Genomic DNA, 16,790 nt, shown 5'->3' on the forward strand with positions numbered 1-16,790 from the left:
AACACCATGCTGTCATGTGTTCCTGATATTATTGGTTATACAGGCCAGTATCATACATCCCACTATCTTGAAGAAGGTAATAACTTGAAGGTACTAATGTGGTTAAAGTTGAGAAGAAAAGTTATAGGACTATAACTTTGGCATGTGCCACCTCTGCACTTTTAAGTCCAGACTTGAACTACTATCCACTTTACCCCAATATGATGGCCAAAGGCTTTAATGCATAGGGTTTAATGAGTGGTTGGACACAAAGGGTCATATGGTAAAGAGAGCTGGAAGTTGCTACGACTCATTGATCAACTAGGGGGGTTAGAATAGCTGCCACAATGGAAAAGTAAAACAGTATACAAGTGCATTTCATACACTTCCTATTTACCCTTAATTAAATGAACCTCTTTTCTTCCTTAATAAGACTTTTGCCAACTCTGCAGAGACCATCAGATAACTTGCTGTGCACCCAGCAGAGGACAAAGTTTGACCGTACGCGGCCCCAGCTGCTGAGGCCAGCAAGAGTGGAAAACATAAATGATGAAGCCAAAACAGAGTTGTACGTTTTACCGATGAGTTTATTTGTTCTGTTGGAAATTTCGACAGGAGCTTTCTCTTCGGTTTGGGGCAGTGTTTAGAACCCTATTTCGTCTCCCTTCCATTCTCTGGCCGGCACGGCAGCTGCTCAGAGCGGCGACGCGCTCCTGTCCCGCGCGGTCCCGCTGGCTCCGGCCCGCGGAGGCAGGGCCAGGCGCTGCGGGAGGAGAGCAGCGGCCACCGGGCTGCCCGAACGCCCGGTAACCAAGGCGGCCCCGCCGGGCCGAGCGTCTGCCCGGTGAGCGGCCGGCTCTGCGGGGCCTCCCGGCCGCGCCGCCCCGCCAGGCGGCGCCGGCAGCGGGCGCGGCGCTCTAGCCCCGCCGTCTCGGTCCCTCCGGTGCCCGCACCGCGTACCCGCGCGGCCCCGCCCCCAGCGGTCACACCACTCGCTCGGCCGGCGCTGCGTCAGCCCGACAAGATGGAGACGGCCGAGGAAGGTATCGCGCTCGCTCCGCGTAACGCTGCTGTCTTTTCTCGCTCCCCTTCCCCGTCCTCCGGCCGAGCCGGTGCATCGCCTTCGCTGCCCTGAGAGGCGGGGGGGGGGGGGAGGGAGGTGATGGGTTGGGGGACGTCCCTGGGTGCGGTAGTCGTTGAAAGCGAGACTAGGGCTGTTTACGCCCGCACAGGGCTTCCCATAGCCGCGGCTGCAGGTGCCCGGGCCACCCCCCTCACCGTTCGCCCCGTCCCTTATGCCAGGGCCCGGCGGGCGAGGGCTAGCGGGTGCCCCTTACATAACCGCGGCCGCTGCGAGCCGGGGGAGGGCGGCGCGGTGCGGTGGCAACACCCCGGCGCGGGGCCGCATCCCGACACAGCTTCGCCCGGCCTCCCCCTGGCCTCGGCGACCCGCCGCAGCGTTCCCTTCCGGCTGAGGCTTCGCGGGGCGGGGGCTCAGGGGGCGAGGTAGCGGGGATTGTGAAAGGAAATCCCGGGGGCGAGAGCAGGAGCCGAGATGCCTGCAGCGGGACGGCGTCAGAGGCCGTGAAGAGGGGATTGCCCTCAGTCCAGCAACATCCTGGCTGGGGCAGAGTGGCTGTGGGCCGGCAGACGCTGTCATCAAACCCGGCCCTGGAACTCGGCGGGTTTTAAGTTTCCCCTTTCAAGCAGAGTACTAATAGCAGCTTTGGTCTCTGCTGCTGGTTCTTTTGCAAGGTTAACTTTGTTATGTATGCTGGGAAACCTGACAAATCAAAAAATGTAGTAAAGTGGTGCAGGAGTTGACACGTTTCTCTTCTAGAGGAAAAAAGGAATTGTCAAACAGATCATAGCCGTGTTGTTTTTTTAATGTCTAGTTTCCATTTTTAAGCGTACTGCTTTGAGATCAAATGTGGGCATGTCTTTGTCAGCACTTTTGCTCTGCTCAGGTGATGTCGAGGAATTGTGTAGTTAGAGCTCGTAAGGCAGAACTTGCATAAACCGAGACTTCACATTGTAGCACAAACCAAAGTAAATAAAGGATGTGTGTTGTGCTGTGTTTCTTGCAGTCTTTGAGCTTTGTTTGTCATCTCCAGCAATAACTACAAATATATATCTTACAGTAGCGAGGCAGTTCCAAGAAAGATGTCTTTTGTTACTTTGGCATCATTTTCAGTGTAGCTTTTTATCTAGCAGCACTTGATTCTTTCGAGCTTGAGAGGATTAAAAAGGTAACAAGCTGGATAAACATGAATTGCTGGATGAAGTAAGACAGTGCCTTTGTAGAAATGTCCCTTGGATTGTCCTGTAGACATCTTTAGTACTTGTGGGAACAAAGTTTGTCAAAATATTAGTGTTTTTTAAAAAAAATGGCAACTTTGAGAGCTGTTTGTTGCAATTTGGTCAGGGCCCAGTGACCAACAGTTACCTACACTGGTGAAATTAACAAAGGGAAACTTTGATCGCTTGGCCACCGATTGCCCCGAAAACAGATTATCACAAACTGTGAAGCAAATACTCAGAAATGACCATCTGAGTTCCCAGTAGTTGGTAAATCCATCTCTGTGGATTTGATTCAAGCAGCGTAGTTGATAATTTGTTACAGGCTGTTAGCAGTGGTAGACTTTGATCGTTCTTGCTTTTGTAGGACTTAAGTAGGTGAACAGAGCAGATCAGGAAGAGAAGAGGGAAGGGAGCTGTTAGCTTTCTGAGTTTTATAGATATATAAGCACACACACACAAACACATATATGTGTGGCCTCAGATGTATTGTAGCCTTATCAATGTTGCCCTCAAAAGCCCTGAATAGTAGGATGGAAGTAACTATATATATATATACTCACTTTCCATAAATACCACCAGAATGTTACGACTTCTAGGGTTTCAGACTTCAGCTCCCATTACTAGAATTTCACCACACTTGCCAGAATGCTGTAGAGGTTTCCCAAGGTTAGAATGCTTTAAACACTAGTAGCAGAAAAGCCTGTGTTAGTTCATTAAGGAGGAGGAAATCAGTGCTCCCATACTCTTGTGTGCCTGAACTTCTGCTACGAAATGTCAGGTGGACTTTGCTAGCTGTGGATAACCCATTAACGCTATTATGGCATTTGTGTTTCGGATGGGTTTCGTGCTTGATTAAACTGTATTGTGGAGCTAGAAGACTTAGCTGGATGGTGAGAGCTCGGATAAGAGAGGCAGTTGAGGTTAAGTCTGACGTACTCTGCCTCAGAATGCATGTGAGAGTTGCTTCTCTGTAGCACCTGAAAGCGCCAGATACCAGGTTTTGCCCGTGAGAGGTACTTCTATTTCTTTCTAGTTAAATCAGTTTGTTGCTCAATAACATGACCTTTACTTTTGGGTGTTACAGTGATGAACTTTCAGTTTGAGAGGTGATAGGCAGAGAACCATTCTCTGGGCAAACAAAAAATTACTCAGGGTCATTCCTTCCAAAGCACACGCATGAAGAATGGAATGCAGAGTGTGTGTGCAAGTAGAAAAATAGGGTCTATTACACAGTGGAATTCCCTCTGAACGTGACAGTAGGTCACAAGGTGCATAGCTTTACATGTTGACCCTCAGTGGGGTTTATTGATTTGGGGCTATTGACTGCTTAACAGTCCAGATTGTTACACTCATGATATGTTTATTTGGGTTTACAAAACAAGAAGGAATATCTGGAAAGTCCTATAGCCTTTGGAAAAAAATAAGTTCAAAGCTTAACTTATTTTAGTGAGGTAGCAGAGGAAATCATTTTCCAAATAAAGAATTCATTTGTTTTCAGTAAAGCAAGTTATATTTATTCCCCAACAGTCTTGAGAATAAATGAACAGTCTGCTGTGAAAGCCCATGGACCGTTAATAAGTGGGTTCAGAAAGCGATGGGAGCCTTTCAGAGCACAGCCTGCTTTTAACATGCTTGCTTTGGTGCCAGGGGGTGTTTATAAAGCAGCGGTTTCACATCCTGTCTCTTGTACTGCCTCTGATGCTTGTCTTATGAGGCTGACCCAAAGTTGTCAACTTGCTGTAGTGAAACAGCTCTCTTTGAAAGAATGCTGGAGGAGGGTGGGCACGCCACAGCTCATGGGTAGGTTCTGCCTGGCAGTTGAAGAGACCTGTCCTGGGCAGACATCTGGAAACACTTTCCATGATCAAAGAATCACTTGTTAGGTGAAGTAGCAGTTCTGGTCGTTCTTGTCAGAGAAACTGGGAGCTCTTGGGGTTTGTAGCAGTCTGTCGCAGCTGTATTGAGCAGTGACAGAAGTACCCTTTGTGTCTCTTTGTGGCACCGTTGATGTGCTATTGAACACACGTTTCTGTTAATTCTAGGTGTTCCACCTGCATGAATGAATTTAGCTCTCTCTTTTATAGCTAGAAAATGACCTTTTTTCCCTTTGTAATGACTTCAATTCTGATGCTTTATGTGCAGAAACCATTCTGATACTGAGCAAACTGCTGATATGGTTATATTGTGACTTCTTTATACAGAAATTCTTAATGTTTGGTAGCTTCTGGAGCTTTTCTGTAGAAAAACAATACCTTTTGGAGATTTTAACTAGGAACAATGATAGGTTATTCAGGCTTCAGATTGCATGTTTTCAGTGCTCTTACGTCAGTACTCTAGGTTAGAGCTTTTCTGTGTATCTGTTAGTCTTTCAGGTTTGCCAGATGGTGGTTGATAGAAAAATAATTAACAAAATATAAAGTTATCTATACAAATGCATCATTTATGTTCATTTCCTTAATATAAAGAAAAGGAGTAAAGGGAAGATACCATGCATCTGTCAATAAATGAATAAAATACTTGAGCTTTAGTTACGTTTTCTTGTGTGTTTAAATGCTCTGGGTAACCACATGGTATTCAAATAGATGTCTGTGCAGTAGGGGGAGAGGTTTACAATCACTTTTTTGTCCACAAAACATCTTGCTCTCTTTAATTGTAAGAAAATGTCAAAAACAGAGAATAAAGTGCGTGCAGGACCTATCGAAATTACATGGAAACTGAAATGATTAAATAAGGAGTAGAAATAGTCTTGTGACTGGGCTGTAGACTGCTGAATGAGTGGCCTTATTCAACTCAGGTAGCAAACTCAGGAAATAGCTATTCCTGTTTGTTATGATGGTGGTTTTCCCTTTCATCAAGGGCACCAAGAAACATCCATGTTAGGTTCAAGACTAGCAAATTCCAGGTTTAGGATCATTGTTAGACATTTAGTAAATCTCTTCTGCTCAGCCTCCATTTAACTTGTTCAATACTCTGATGGAGCTTTTCTGTTTCAAATTCTCTGCTTTCAGGAAGATTATCCTTAACAGTCTAGATGTTGTTTCAGTGATAAGTTTCTCAGAGAGACCACCTCTGTGGAGTTTTACTCTGTCTACATCCTAGAAATCTTAAAAATATAATAAGACACATTTGGGGGTTTTTATAACACGATCAGGCAGTTAACATTCTTGTTGCCTTTTCCAGTGATCTTTGCCTTCTTGTCTTGCATCAGATAAAGTCTTTCATCCTCTTTCCATTTATCCTGGCTTCATTTTACTACATGTCAAAGTTTATATGACTTAATAGTGCAATTTATGTTGTAAATTTGCCTTCTTTAAGCAATAGCTTAATAAGCTTTATGTCCTTGTCAGCAGATATATGCAGAGTCTGTCGATCTGAAGGAACTCCTGAGAAACCCCTCTATCATCCATGTGTTTGTACTGGCAGTATTAAATTTATTCATCAGGAATGGTGAGTTCTGTGGGATTTTTTTGCTAGTAAAACATAATAACTTGTTTGTAAAGACAGTACTTCTAAGTCTTCTGGTTAGCTAGTAAGAAAATCCATTTTTCAACAGAAATGTGTTAGAGGTTTTGATTTTGTTTTTACATTGTTTCATTACAGTTCAGAAAGAATTTAGTAATTCTATATGAAAAGTACTGATAATTGTTTGTGGTTATGACTACAGTTCTACTCATCTGCCAGCTTTCTGAAAACTAAGCAGAAAAATCAGTGTGTTGGGGGTTTTTCTCCTCGCTTTATAGTTATGAATAACAAAAACCATCCAACCTCATGACAAGAAAATAGCCCAATACTTATTTAGTCACTTTGAGGTGTAATTTTGATCAGGGAATCGCTGCAGTCAAAAATGTAGTTCTGATCTATAGCACACATACCTTTTGATGGTATTTTAATAGTCATTTTTTCAGAAATACAACAGTTGAAAATTGTAGTTGTGTCCATGCATGTGTCATATCTTGAAATATTTACAAGCACTGGTGTCACTAGTGGGAGTCCATGTCAGGATATTTGCTGTGAGTTATTCCCCCCTTCAGTCACACACTCAAAGAATGTACTTCATCAGTAATGTAAGTGGTGTAGTCGAAGAGCCTTTATTAATCATAGTCAGCTTGCCTTTTGTACATTTTGAAACTTACTTAGTGGATGGAATGGACTTAACAAGTGTGATCATTTAAGTTCTACTTGATAGTACCAATATCCTGATTTATGTTGGAGAAAAAGAAGAACTGGTGTGTTTCCCTTAATGGAGGGATAATGCAGTTAAGTTGCAGTAGTGTATATTGATACGATTGCTTTTTCTTGCAGCTTAGTTCAGTGGCTTAAACACAGCAGAAAAGAATACTGTGAATTATGTAAGCATAGATTTGCTTTCACACCAAGTAAGTATGTTTTACCACTCCTATTTGTTCAGACTTTCTTTTCTTTTGTCTTTTTTTATATATGAAGCAATTACTTTCTCATTGAGCATGACAGGTGCAAACTTGTGCTTCAACCTCTATATTCTTGTTTGAGTTGTGGGTTTTATGCATGTTATTGCAGGCTGTGTGAATTGTTTAAATAATGGGTTATCTGGTTCTTTCATAACCTTAAATGTGCCATTAAAAAAGTATTGTTTTGTACCTTTTCTGCCTACCTCAGTCCCATTGTTTTGTTGCCAATGTTTCAGTATATGGTGTGTTTTCAGCTTCATTGATAAATTTGAGTGTTTGGATTTATGAATATTAAGGTGAAACCACCCCAAAATCTGAATTTGAAACCAATTTTTCAGTTCCTTTGAACCATCCACCTGCAGCACTACCTCATGACTTCTGTCACTTTCAGTTCAAGTGATCTTGACAGCTAGTGCAAATGATAATGATTCCACTTGCATTTCAGTATTACATTGCCTTTTATTCAACTATATAAATGAGGCAACTTATGATGAGGAGTGACTGTACCTTCATCAAGTTCCCAGAGCATTCTTAATTACATTTTAGCTCATAATGGTAGAAATAAGTGAGGTCTTTTGGCTTTGTGGAACAGGTAAAGTGGTTTTTCTTTACAGCTGCTGAGCTTGGGTCTTTGTGGTGCAGATATGCAATTTCTTTTTGTGTGTAAATTGATAAGCATGTGCACTGCAGAGACCATCTTAGGAATGGTGAAGTTTGACTATTTTTAGGTGTATGAGGTACAATAAAAATCAAAGCTCCTTTTCAGTGTAGCTGATCCCAGTTAAAAGAATAGAGAACTCTTCCTTCTCCCCTCTCCCCTTTCTTGATTTGGTTTGTTTGGTGGTTGGTTTTTGTTTTGGTTCTTTTTTACTAGTTTTGTATATTGACAGAGAAAACTGATGGTTTTGTTCAGCTATTTCCTGTTCCAAAAATCCTATCATCTACCTTCTATATATTGAACCTCAGGATTTTCCATTTCTCCCACCAATTAATTAGACCATTTTTTATATGACCGGCAGTGAAATTCACAATGTTGCATCTGTCTTACCACTATGGGAAGAACCCTGTATTTTGTGTTGATCTCAGCAGTACTTTCAGGTTATTCTTCTTAAGTGCTACAGACACTTGTGTAAGAAATGCAAGAGAAATGCCATCTGCTTGCAGATCTATAAAGACATTATATTGCTTCTATTTGGAAAGTTTGCAAAGTAGAAGTGAATCCCCAGTTCTGGACCTCCCTACATGCTAATTATTCACTTTGAAAATTGCACACTGATACTAGGTGCTCTGCAGAATTTAGTGTATAACACTGGAAAAGTGCCTTTCAGTGATGTGATAATTGTTAAGAAAGACATTCTAGTTTTATGTGAAAGACAAAAACAGGCAAAAGTGTATCAAGTTTTCCTCAGGATATTGGAAAAAGAGGATGAGAAGTCTTAAGTAAAATGTACTTTCTTGTGTGTGTTATTACTGATACTAGAAAGCTTATTTGCTACCCTTACCAGCAGAGGTGTTCCTGCAGAAGTTTAATCCTTCATTGACACGCTGCTACAGCTTGCCATGTAGTTGTAGATTAAGGTCACGTGGGAAAAGGGAATTGAGTTACTGTGGCTTTAACAAGTTATCATTTGTCATGGGGAGCCTTGAAATTGGTAATGAGCAAACCTCTTTTTTCACCGTGGAGTAGAGTACTTCCTCCACATTCAGCCTCTAGCAGAGGTCTCCTTATCCTCCTGTCACACACTGGTCAGACTGAGCACCCTCAGCTGAGAATGATTTCTTGGCTTTCCACATTGTACAATGTGGTTTTTACAAAATACCAGGCTGCACACAGTGGTAGCATATGTCAGGTACCTAGCACAGATTGCTCAAGTCCTCTCTACCCTGTGTGTCTTCTTTCCATTGTGTCCCTTGCACCCAACACTCATGCAGTTCTAGTTTCTTTAGTTCTCTTATTACTCTATTTGGACGATAGTGTGGGTGTCCACTCTGGAAGCTGAATCTGCTTGTGTGAGCTGGGAGAGAGCCACAGGTCCTGGAGAGAGAACGATAAGGCAGAGATGGGATTGATGTGTATGTATCCAGTCATCCAGAAGTTGAGTCTGGCCTTTCACCATACCAGGTTTAAAGCACTTTCAAATAAGTTAATTCACCATGGAATGTGTCAAATACAAGCATGTACATAATTATTATCAGTGCTTCAGTGGACAGGCACTAAGTTGAAAATAATAGTGCAGTAATGCCAGCAGCTCCTCTTTTAGTTTAGCTTGGTTTGTTTGCTAAAGTTGTCGCTGTTCTGTCAAAAATGCTCCCATTATAACTTTTAGTGTATGAGCTATTCATAAAATATTCCTAGTACATATATTCTTTAAGTTCTCTACCATCTTTAAGGTCTGCAATGTCTTGTGGTTCTGTTAACACATGAGCTGTTAGGTTTGTTACTCTTTGTAAAGAAGGAAGGAAAGAGTTAGAGGGTTTAACTTGCATCTTGGCAGGAATACAAAGGAACTGATTTTTCTTTGGAATAATAGCATGATTCTCTAAAAATGTTGAGTCATGTAGGCAAATGACTCAACTTTCAAATGCACACTTTGAAGCTAAATATTATCTGTTTTAAAATTCATTCATTTTCTGCAGTTCAAGACATGAATTAATACAACTGCTAAAAACCAGCTTTGGTCTTATTTTATGTCAAGCTTGTTCATTTTTAACTTGTCTGTTAAAATATTCTTCAGTTTATAAATTATTATAATCTGAAATGAGCTTTTGATTTATGAAAAGTTACTAATTCAAAGCTTGCATGCAGTTGGACATCTCTGTGTTGTTGTAATCCCTGTTTGTTCCTATTCTTGCTCTTTCCTGTTGTTTTCCATCTTTGTTTACATGCAACTGTTGAAGTTTCTTGTATCGGGAACTAACTGTTCCTATGAATCATTTGGATTGATTGAGTTCTTAAGCTATTGTAAAGCACACTGAGATTCTCCACATGAAATACTTAATGTTGGGATAGTGTTTTTTAATTAATCCATAAGCCTTGATACTTCTTTGATTATCTTAAAACCTTTTGGATGTGACCAGCATGTCAAGCTTAATGTGAAGGAGTTCATGGTTCCTGGATTTTAAGACAAAAATGAGTATCATTCTGACAGAGTTATAAAATAATAGATTATATATTCATATTTTTAAGTAAGTTGTGTAAAACCCATCATTTAATAGTCACATTTTGTTTGTAGCAGTGCTTAATTATTAAGCTCCAAGCTTTTGGATCTTTAATTTTGTGCAGAATTCATTCTCTATAAAGTGCTATGTAATCGTACTAAAATGAGTTGATCCATTTTGTTGGGCTCATCGTTTGAAGTCATTAAGGTTTTGTTGAAGGATATTATGGACTATTTTTTTCACCAGTTCCTTTTGACAAGCTTTTATCAGAGTAGTCTTCCAGCTTTAGCATTTCTAGAAAGTCTGGTTTGGAAAAGCAGGCTTCTGAAATGAAATACTGCATGTTGGCACAGAGTTCCGAGGTAAACATGCAGATGCAATATGAGTGTCATTCCAGATGTTTTGACCCGTGGTGTGCATGACAAGGGGTGATGTTTTTCTCCTTTGGCCTTAGCAAAGTCTGTGTAGATGTCAAGCATGTAAGAGACAGAAACATAGAATGGTTTGTGTTGGAAAGGTCTTTTGAAGATGATTCTAGTCCAACCTAAAGAATAACCGAGCAGCCTTTTTTTACCAAGCTAATGCTTTAACCCGAGAGCTATAAAACACACAGCTTTTACTTATGACTTATGTAATCTTATTTCATGATCAGTGCACAAGAATGATTGAGATGACATATAAGTGGCTTGCAAGTATAACAAGAAATAGAACATCTATGGGTAAAAGGACTGGGAGCGTGGAGGTTCTGTCAAGTAGGCTAAATGACTGTTTTACGTAATCAAAGGTAGATGTTTTGCATTCTTCCACGCTAGGCATACACTTCAGGTTACAGGCAAATAAATCATCTGACTTGGATGAGGAAAGAGTGAGAAATGAAATAGGATCCAGCTGCATTATGACAGCTGTGGAGGAAAATAAGGCTGTTTAAAAAAATGAGCTTTCAGAATAAATAGTGGTAGGGTCTTTTGGATACCGTATGTGTCAGCAGGCTGTTGCTTTTCTAGGTGTCTTTCTGCAGCTCTGCATCCCTCAGTGAGATGATGCAGTATATAGGAAAGGCCTCGTGGGTAGGCATGAAATCTGTAGGTATAACATAAGCTGGGAAACTATATTTAGGATCTGTATTTCCTTCTAGGGAGAAGATTTGCATTTTTAGAATGCTACTGGCCAGTAACATGAAAACTACAGATAACTTTCTGTTGTGTTTTATACTGTTCCATAACAATTGTGTATCTGACTTCTCTGCAAATGTTTGAATATTTCAGAAAGTAACCACTTTTTACCTTGTGGCAGAGCTATAAATGGGGAAGGTAGACATGTTTAAACCTGCACAACCTATTCTGGTTCATTGGGAGTGAGCCCTTAGGAGTCGGTCTCAGACCGTTCCTTTGGGATCAGTTACATGATTCTGCTACTGGCATGGGACAGGAAAGAGGAGCAAGAGAATTTCAGGATTAGGAAAGCATGGTGTTGTCTCTGTGTTGGTCCAAAAAGACCTTGTCACTGCTGAGATGCTGCTCTGATGAGAGCTCCTTTCTATACTGGCCATGTTGTGACTAAATAGGTCTCATGCCTCCTTGCAAGGGAAACTGTGTGGGCACTATAGGTTTCATTTGGATTAACTAGTGGTACTTTGAAAAGCTTAGGAAAGAGGTTAAATTGAAAGTGGTTTGTTTATTTCTTTGTAAGTTTGGTGGGAATTAGAGCATTCAGGTTCAGCAGGTTTTTCCTATTGTGTTTGTCAAAGTGCAGTTGTGTGATGTTTGTACTAAAGAGCCTCTGAGGAAATCAGAATGAGAAAGCTTCCTGTAATAAACTTGAAGTATCACTTTGGGAAGCTACAGTATTGGGAACATTTTTCTTTATGCTTTCCTGTTCTGATTTTTTTTCTTGGATGAAATCTATTGACAATCTGTTTCCCTGGAAACTACAAATCATTGTTGCCTGCTTACTTTGTTATTTTTTCAAGAAGGAGGAAAAATTCCTAAAGACAGCCTTGTATTTTTCCTACCTTATTTGTGTCAATGTAATAGCAGGTTTGTTGTCCTGAGCTTTCTGCTTTGGAGCAGCAAAATTAAGATTTGTGTTCCTGGAAAGATTAGACTTGTGGGGTGGGTGTGGGGGTGTGTTTGTAACAAAATACCCCCACCAGAAAACAAGCATTGAAACAGAACCACCAAACTTAATATCCACAAGTGAAATAGCCATTACACAGCAAAGGTGTGAGCTGAGTATCCAGAAAGCTTTCTGGTAGTTTTCCTATGGCCTGGTCAGCTCAAAAGTTGAACAAAAGCCATAAAGGCTCACTTATGGTAAATAATGGGGGAGAAAAACCCCTTTCTTGAACTGGGTTAGGAAAAATTAGCTGGGTTGGGAATTAGAGGATGAAGGAAGGATGTGGAGGACGAGTGTGTGAAAAGGAATGAAGAGGATGTATACTGCGGTGGCAGAGGTCAAAATCTCAAGCATCACAGTGGTAGTGGAGAATGGATAAAAGGGAGTGGAATGTGGAGGGAAAATGGCAGTAGATGACAGACACAAGTGAGGGGATTAACTGTGAAAATCACTGGCAGCAAGCCTCAGTGCTGCAGTGTGCTTGCACAGCAGGAGTTCCTGTCATGCTAGAAATTTTTGCATTTCACCCACCAGTTGGAGGACATAGAAGGGCTTTATCTTATCATCATGCTATAAAGCTTATAGTGCTAGAAGCTTTATATGTTTGGAACTGTGGCAAAGCAGAGGAAGAGGTCTTTCCCCCTACCCATGCCCTCAGCTCCTGAAAACATTCAAACTGACCGGTTCTTTTACATTTGAGAGATGTAGTGTGTCATCTCTGAGTAGCAGCTACATTGGCCATCTATTTGAAGGCTTGGTTGTAATTCTAAAGCCTTTAGAAAAACGAGCGTGTAGAGGTGCTGACATTTATAAACACTTCACCTTTACCAAGTGAGAATAGGCATCTTTCTTTTTCTGCAGTCCCCTGAGTGTTCAGTAATTCCTGAAAGATGCATTTTTAAAAAACTGTAATCCCTTCCAACTTCCCTCACCAGATAAACATTAACTTTGCAGGGATGATTTTCTTCATAGCCTCTGTTGCACTCCCAAAGTGTTGAGCCTGGATACTTACCCACTGAGTTCAATTTTGTCTTGAGTGATACCATAAATATGGAACAAATATACTCTGGTATATTTTAGCTCCCTTAACAAAGATCTGCTTGTCTCCTGTGATGCTTTTCCAGAGTGTTTGCTTAGTGTGAGCTGAGAGATCATTAAAAAATCTTTATCTGTCTTTTTTTTTGTGGCAATACCAATTATGTGCTAAATCTGTCTCTAATAAGACAACTGTAAATTGGTTGTCAGTGTCAAAATGTGTTTGTGTCCTGGTTTCCATTCACTGCTCTGGCATTACAGCTACACTTCTCTAGTGTTATGTTTTTAATCCTTTTTTACAAATTCCAGTTTTCTTTATCTGACAACTTAGAACCTTTGAAATGTACAACCAGTTACTATATGTGTTATGGTTATCGTTTTGTTGTTACTTTGTCTCCAATGGGTTGATACTTTGTGTCAAATAGAGTTCCCATTTCCTCATGAAATACACCAAACTCTACCACTTTGTTTGTTTGTTTGCTTCTATGTGTTGCAACTGCTTTTCTGTGGTCTGCAGTCCTCTTAACAATACAGAAGCTTAGCAAGGTATTCCTGGAGAGAGAAAAGGAGGGTTTTTTCATCCCATTGAGGCTTCCTATCTGGGATTAGTAAACTGACTAGGAATGTTGGTAAAGTTAGCAGGGGTGTTCATTAGAGAAAAGGGGGGATGCCAGTAGTTTGAATGAAGCAATATTTCTCTGACTTCTGAGTCAAAGAATTGTCCATGGGAAGGAAGGAATGCTTTAGTAGCTCTTATAAAAATGGATTTTCCTTTTGTACTTCAAAGTACATGAAGTTTTAGAAGTTTGTCCTTTAATTAAATGTGTTAAAGTCTCCAAGCTCACCTGTTTCCAACTGTTAAACATCCAGGCAGGAATCTTCTTTATTCAAATCTGTTAGTGATACTGTGCCTTACAATTTAGTACCCATGTAAATGTGCAGAAACTAGTGTCAAGAGATTGTGTGTGTGAGAGAGATGGTTTCTAATTGCCTGCAAAACAAGAAGCCCTGTCACTGTTTTTCTTGGCTTTTGAGCAGGGATGGGTTTGTGTAATATGCAAGAATTGAATTTAAAAAGTCAAGAAAACTTACTATTATGGAAATGTCTATACAGGCTTAAAAGATTTGCATTATGTTCCTTAGTAGGAGTGACCTTAGAAGAGATCTCATGTGGCATAGAATAGATATCCATTGAAAGTAAAAGTCATTCTTTGTAAATGTCAAGATCTAAAAGTACTTAATCAGTTCCTTTCAGTTTTCCTGTTTGTCTGGTGCTTTCATTTTGCTCTTTCTGTATGTGCTGCTGGATAGCAAGTGTAATCTAAAGTATCTATCACAAACAAATTGGCAGCATCTAAAATTGCTAATTGGTCTTGTTCCTCGTGCTCTTTCCTTGAACTAGGTTTGTAAACAACAGACAGGGATATCTTTGAGGTAGTGCTGAGTGGGAGGGCTGCTGAATTTAGAACCTGCTTTTTATTGCAGGCTTGAGCATATTTTGAGTTAAAGTGAGTTTACACTTGGTAAATAAAGCTGGTAAGGAAACTTCCCAAGTCAAAAACTAGCATAGAGTTTATTAGATTTCCCATTCTACTCAGTACACAATGTAACAAATGTGTTGTGAAGGGTTTTTTTGTTATTTGTTTGGGCTCATCTCTTGGGAACCTATAAAATACAGTTATTCTTCTAGTAAGCTTTTGCCAGATACAAATATTTTGTAGTTGGCAAGACTTTTACATAAATGCTGCTTTAAAGGAAGAACTGTTTCATAAGTGGCTTTTCTACACAGTTTATTCCCCAGATATGCCTTCAAGGCTTCCAATCCAAGACATCTTTGCGGGACTGGTTACAAGTATTGGCACAGCAATACGATACTGGTTTCATTATACACTTGTGGCCTTTGCATGGTTGGGAGTAGTACCTCTTACTGCATGTAAGTATACCTTTGTTTTGGAACTGTGATAGTCATATATGCAGGAAAATACACCACGTTCTGCAACAAAGTTTTGTGAGACTGTTGTTGACTTACTTGAATAAAAATCATAGTCAAAGACATCATTTCAGTTCCTTTCACTCTAAAGTTTTAGATATTTGACTCTTGAGCCTCTAGTGCAATGCAAGAAGGTGGTAAGAGAGGAGCATATGCATAAAAGGGCTTTTGGACTTCTTATTCCAGTTAAATGCCTCTTTTCAATTATTCTCTTGAAAAACTACATGGAAGTCTTTATTTGATACTGTGTCATAATAGTAGGATACAAGGAATGTCCTATTTTATCTAGCCATGTATAAAGTGCAATGTTTTTTAATATGAGAAGTGAAGTTAATTTACAGTCATACATGAAGTGATAAGTAAAACTCCTCTTAAAGAACTTAAACTGAGGCCTATAACTAGTAAAAGAATTTGACAGAAAAGGAGAGTGCACATTTACAGTACCTTAGCATTCAAGCTGACTTTTCAAATACAGTTGGAAAGAGAAGTATTGATGCTTCAATAAGCTAAAAATATAGAGAAGATGGGAAAAAAAAGCAAAAGGGAATATGATGTTCAGTCGAGGAAATGATTGGAAGTATATTTTTACAAACAGTAATAGATCCTTTGAAGAAAAGAGCAGGGAGCCAATAACTGCATCTCCCTAGACAGTTTCTCAATATGTTGTGTGCTTTTATTTGTAGCTAGCACAGTTTAAGAATAGTGCTGCCATCAGTTATAAAAGAGTGATCTGGTTTCTGCAGCCTGTCCTTCCTGTGCAAGGAAAAGAGCTTTTCTGAGCATGGAATAAACAAGATTTACAAACTACTGTGCATTAAAGCAAACACAAAAAAAGTCAGATTTAATTTTAGATGAAATCTTGGTTTGTAGATGAATCTTAGTTTTCTATGCAAGTGTTGTATACTTTTCTTACCAAAACTTCAAGAGGACAGCAAAATCACTTTCAATAGATTAGGGTAGTTACGTTTCATAACTGAAACTCTGATGCTGCCTCTTCAGTAATACTGAAGTGTTACCAGAAGGCACCACCTAAAGCTTAGTTATAAATGATCTTTGTAGTGTAAAGAAAAAGTATTTTGGGGTCTTTGATACTCATTTACTAAACCAATATAACTGACTTGGGATTTTTATGGTCTTGAGTTCTGTGAGTTCACTGAAAACTGAGATTTGCTTCTTATTGCTAATTTAGTTTGGGATAGCAGGTGAAAAGAGGGTACCTGTGCTTCTTTATGAGTGAGGCTATAACCAAAACTGAATTTATACCACACTTGTTTCTTCCTGCAGGTCGTATCTACAAGTGCTTGTTTACTGGCTCTGTGAGCTCACTACTGACACTGCCATTAGATATTCTGTCAACGTAAGTACTTAAAACTGTTTGATACAAAAAACTTTCCTAATCAGTGAAAATGGTTGCTTTGGAACTTAGTCTCTTTTTCTTCCATTTGTCCTTGTTATCTTCCATCATCTTACATGAGCAGCTGCCTGTTAACCCTTTCCATAATGAGATCTATGGCCAACATTATTACACTAGAAATCACTTGACTGACAAGTTCTGTTATTCAGAGTCTTTGGAGCTCGAAAGCCGATTTCAAAATGGGCCCTGGTTACTGAAGATTTCTGTTTCATGTCAAGAAAACTTACAGTGCAAAACTACACTTAATTAACAAAATTTAGTTTTGTACAGTTTAAATCATATGCCACATAGTAGAATATTAATATCTGTTGCAAATAATATTTGTCACATGTTGCTTTGATCCATTTCTATATTTCTAATTGGATTATAA

General features: G+C 39.9%; 1 protein-coding gene across 2 annotated transcripts in view; it reads left to right on the top strand.

Moving 5' to 3' along the window:
- The first annotated feature begins 960 nt into the window (after nucleotides 1-960).
- The window catches only part of MARCHF6 (membrane associated ring-CH-type finger 6), a 47,453-nt gene continuing 31,623 nt past the window's right edge, over nucleotides 961-16,790 (top strand). The window contains exons 1-5 of one of the 2 annotated variants that reach the window (XM_061995917.1): nucleotides 961-1,022; nucleotides 5,631-5,727; nucleotides 6,583-6,656; nucleotides 14,806-14,949; nucleotides 16,291-16,363. In XM_061995917.1, coding sequence (XP_061851901.1) covers nucleotides 1,004-1,022; nucleotides 5,631-5,727; nucleotides 6,583-6,656; nucleotides 14,806-14,949; nucleotides 16,291-16,363 — 407 coding nt within the window. In that variant the 5' untranslated portion in view covers nucleotides 961-1,003. Of the gene's footprint in view, nucleotides 1,023-5,627; nucleotides 5,728-6,582; nucleotides 6,657-14,805; nucleotides 14,950-16,290; nucleotides 16,364-16,790 lie in introns of both variants that reach the window. The other variant, XM_061995916.1, reaches the window with a different exon arrangement.

Source organism: Colius striatus, chromosome 4 (genome assembly GCF_028858725.1).
Source record: "Colius striatus isolate bColStr4 chromosome 4, bColStr4.1.hap1, whole genome shotgun sequence".
Classification (NCBI taxonomy): Eukaryota; Metazoa; Chordata; class Aves; order Coliiformes; family Coliidae; genus Colius; species Colius striatus.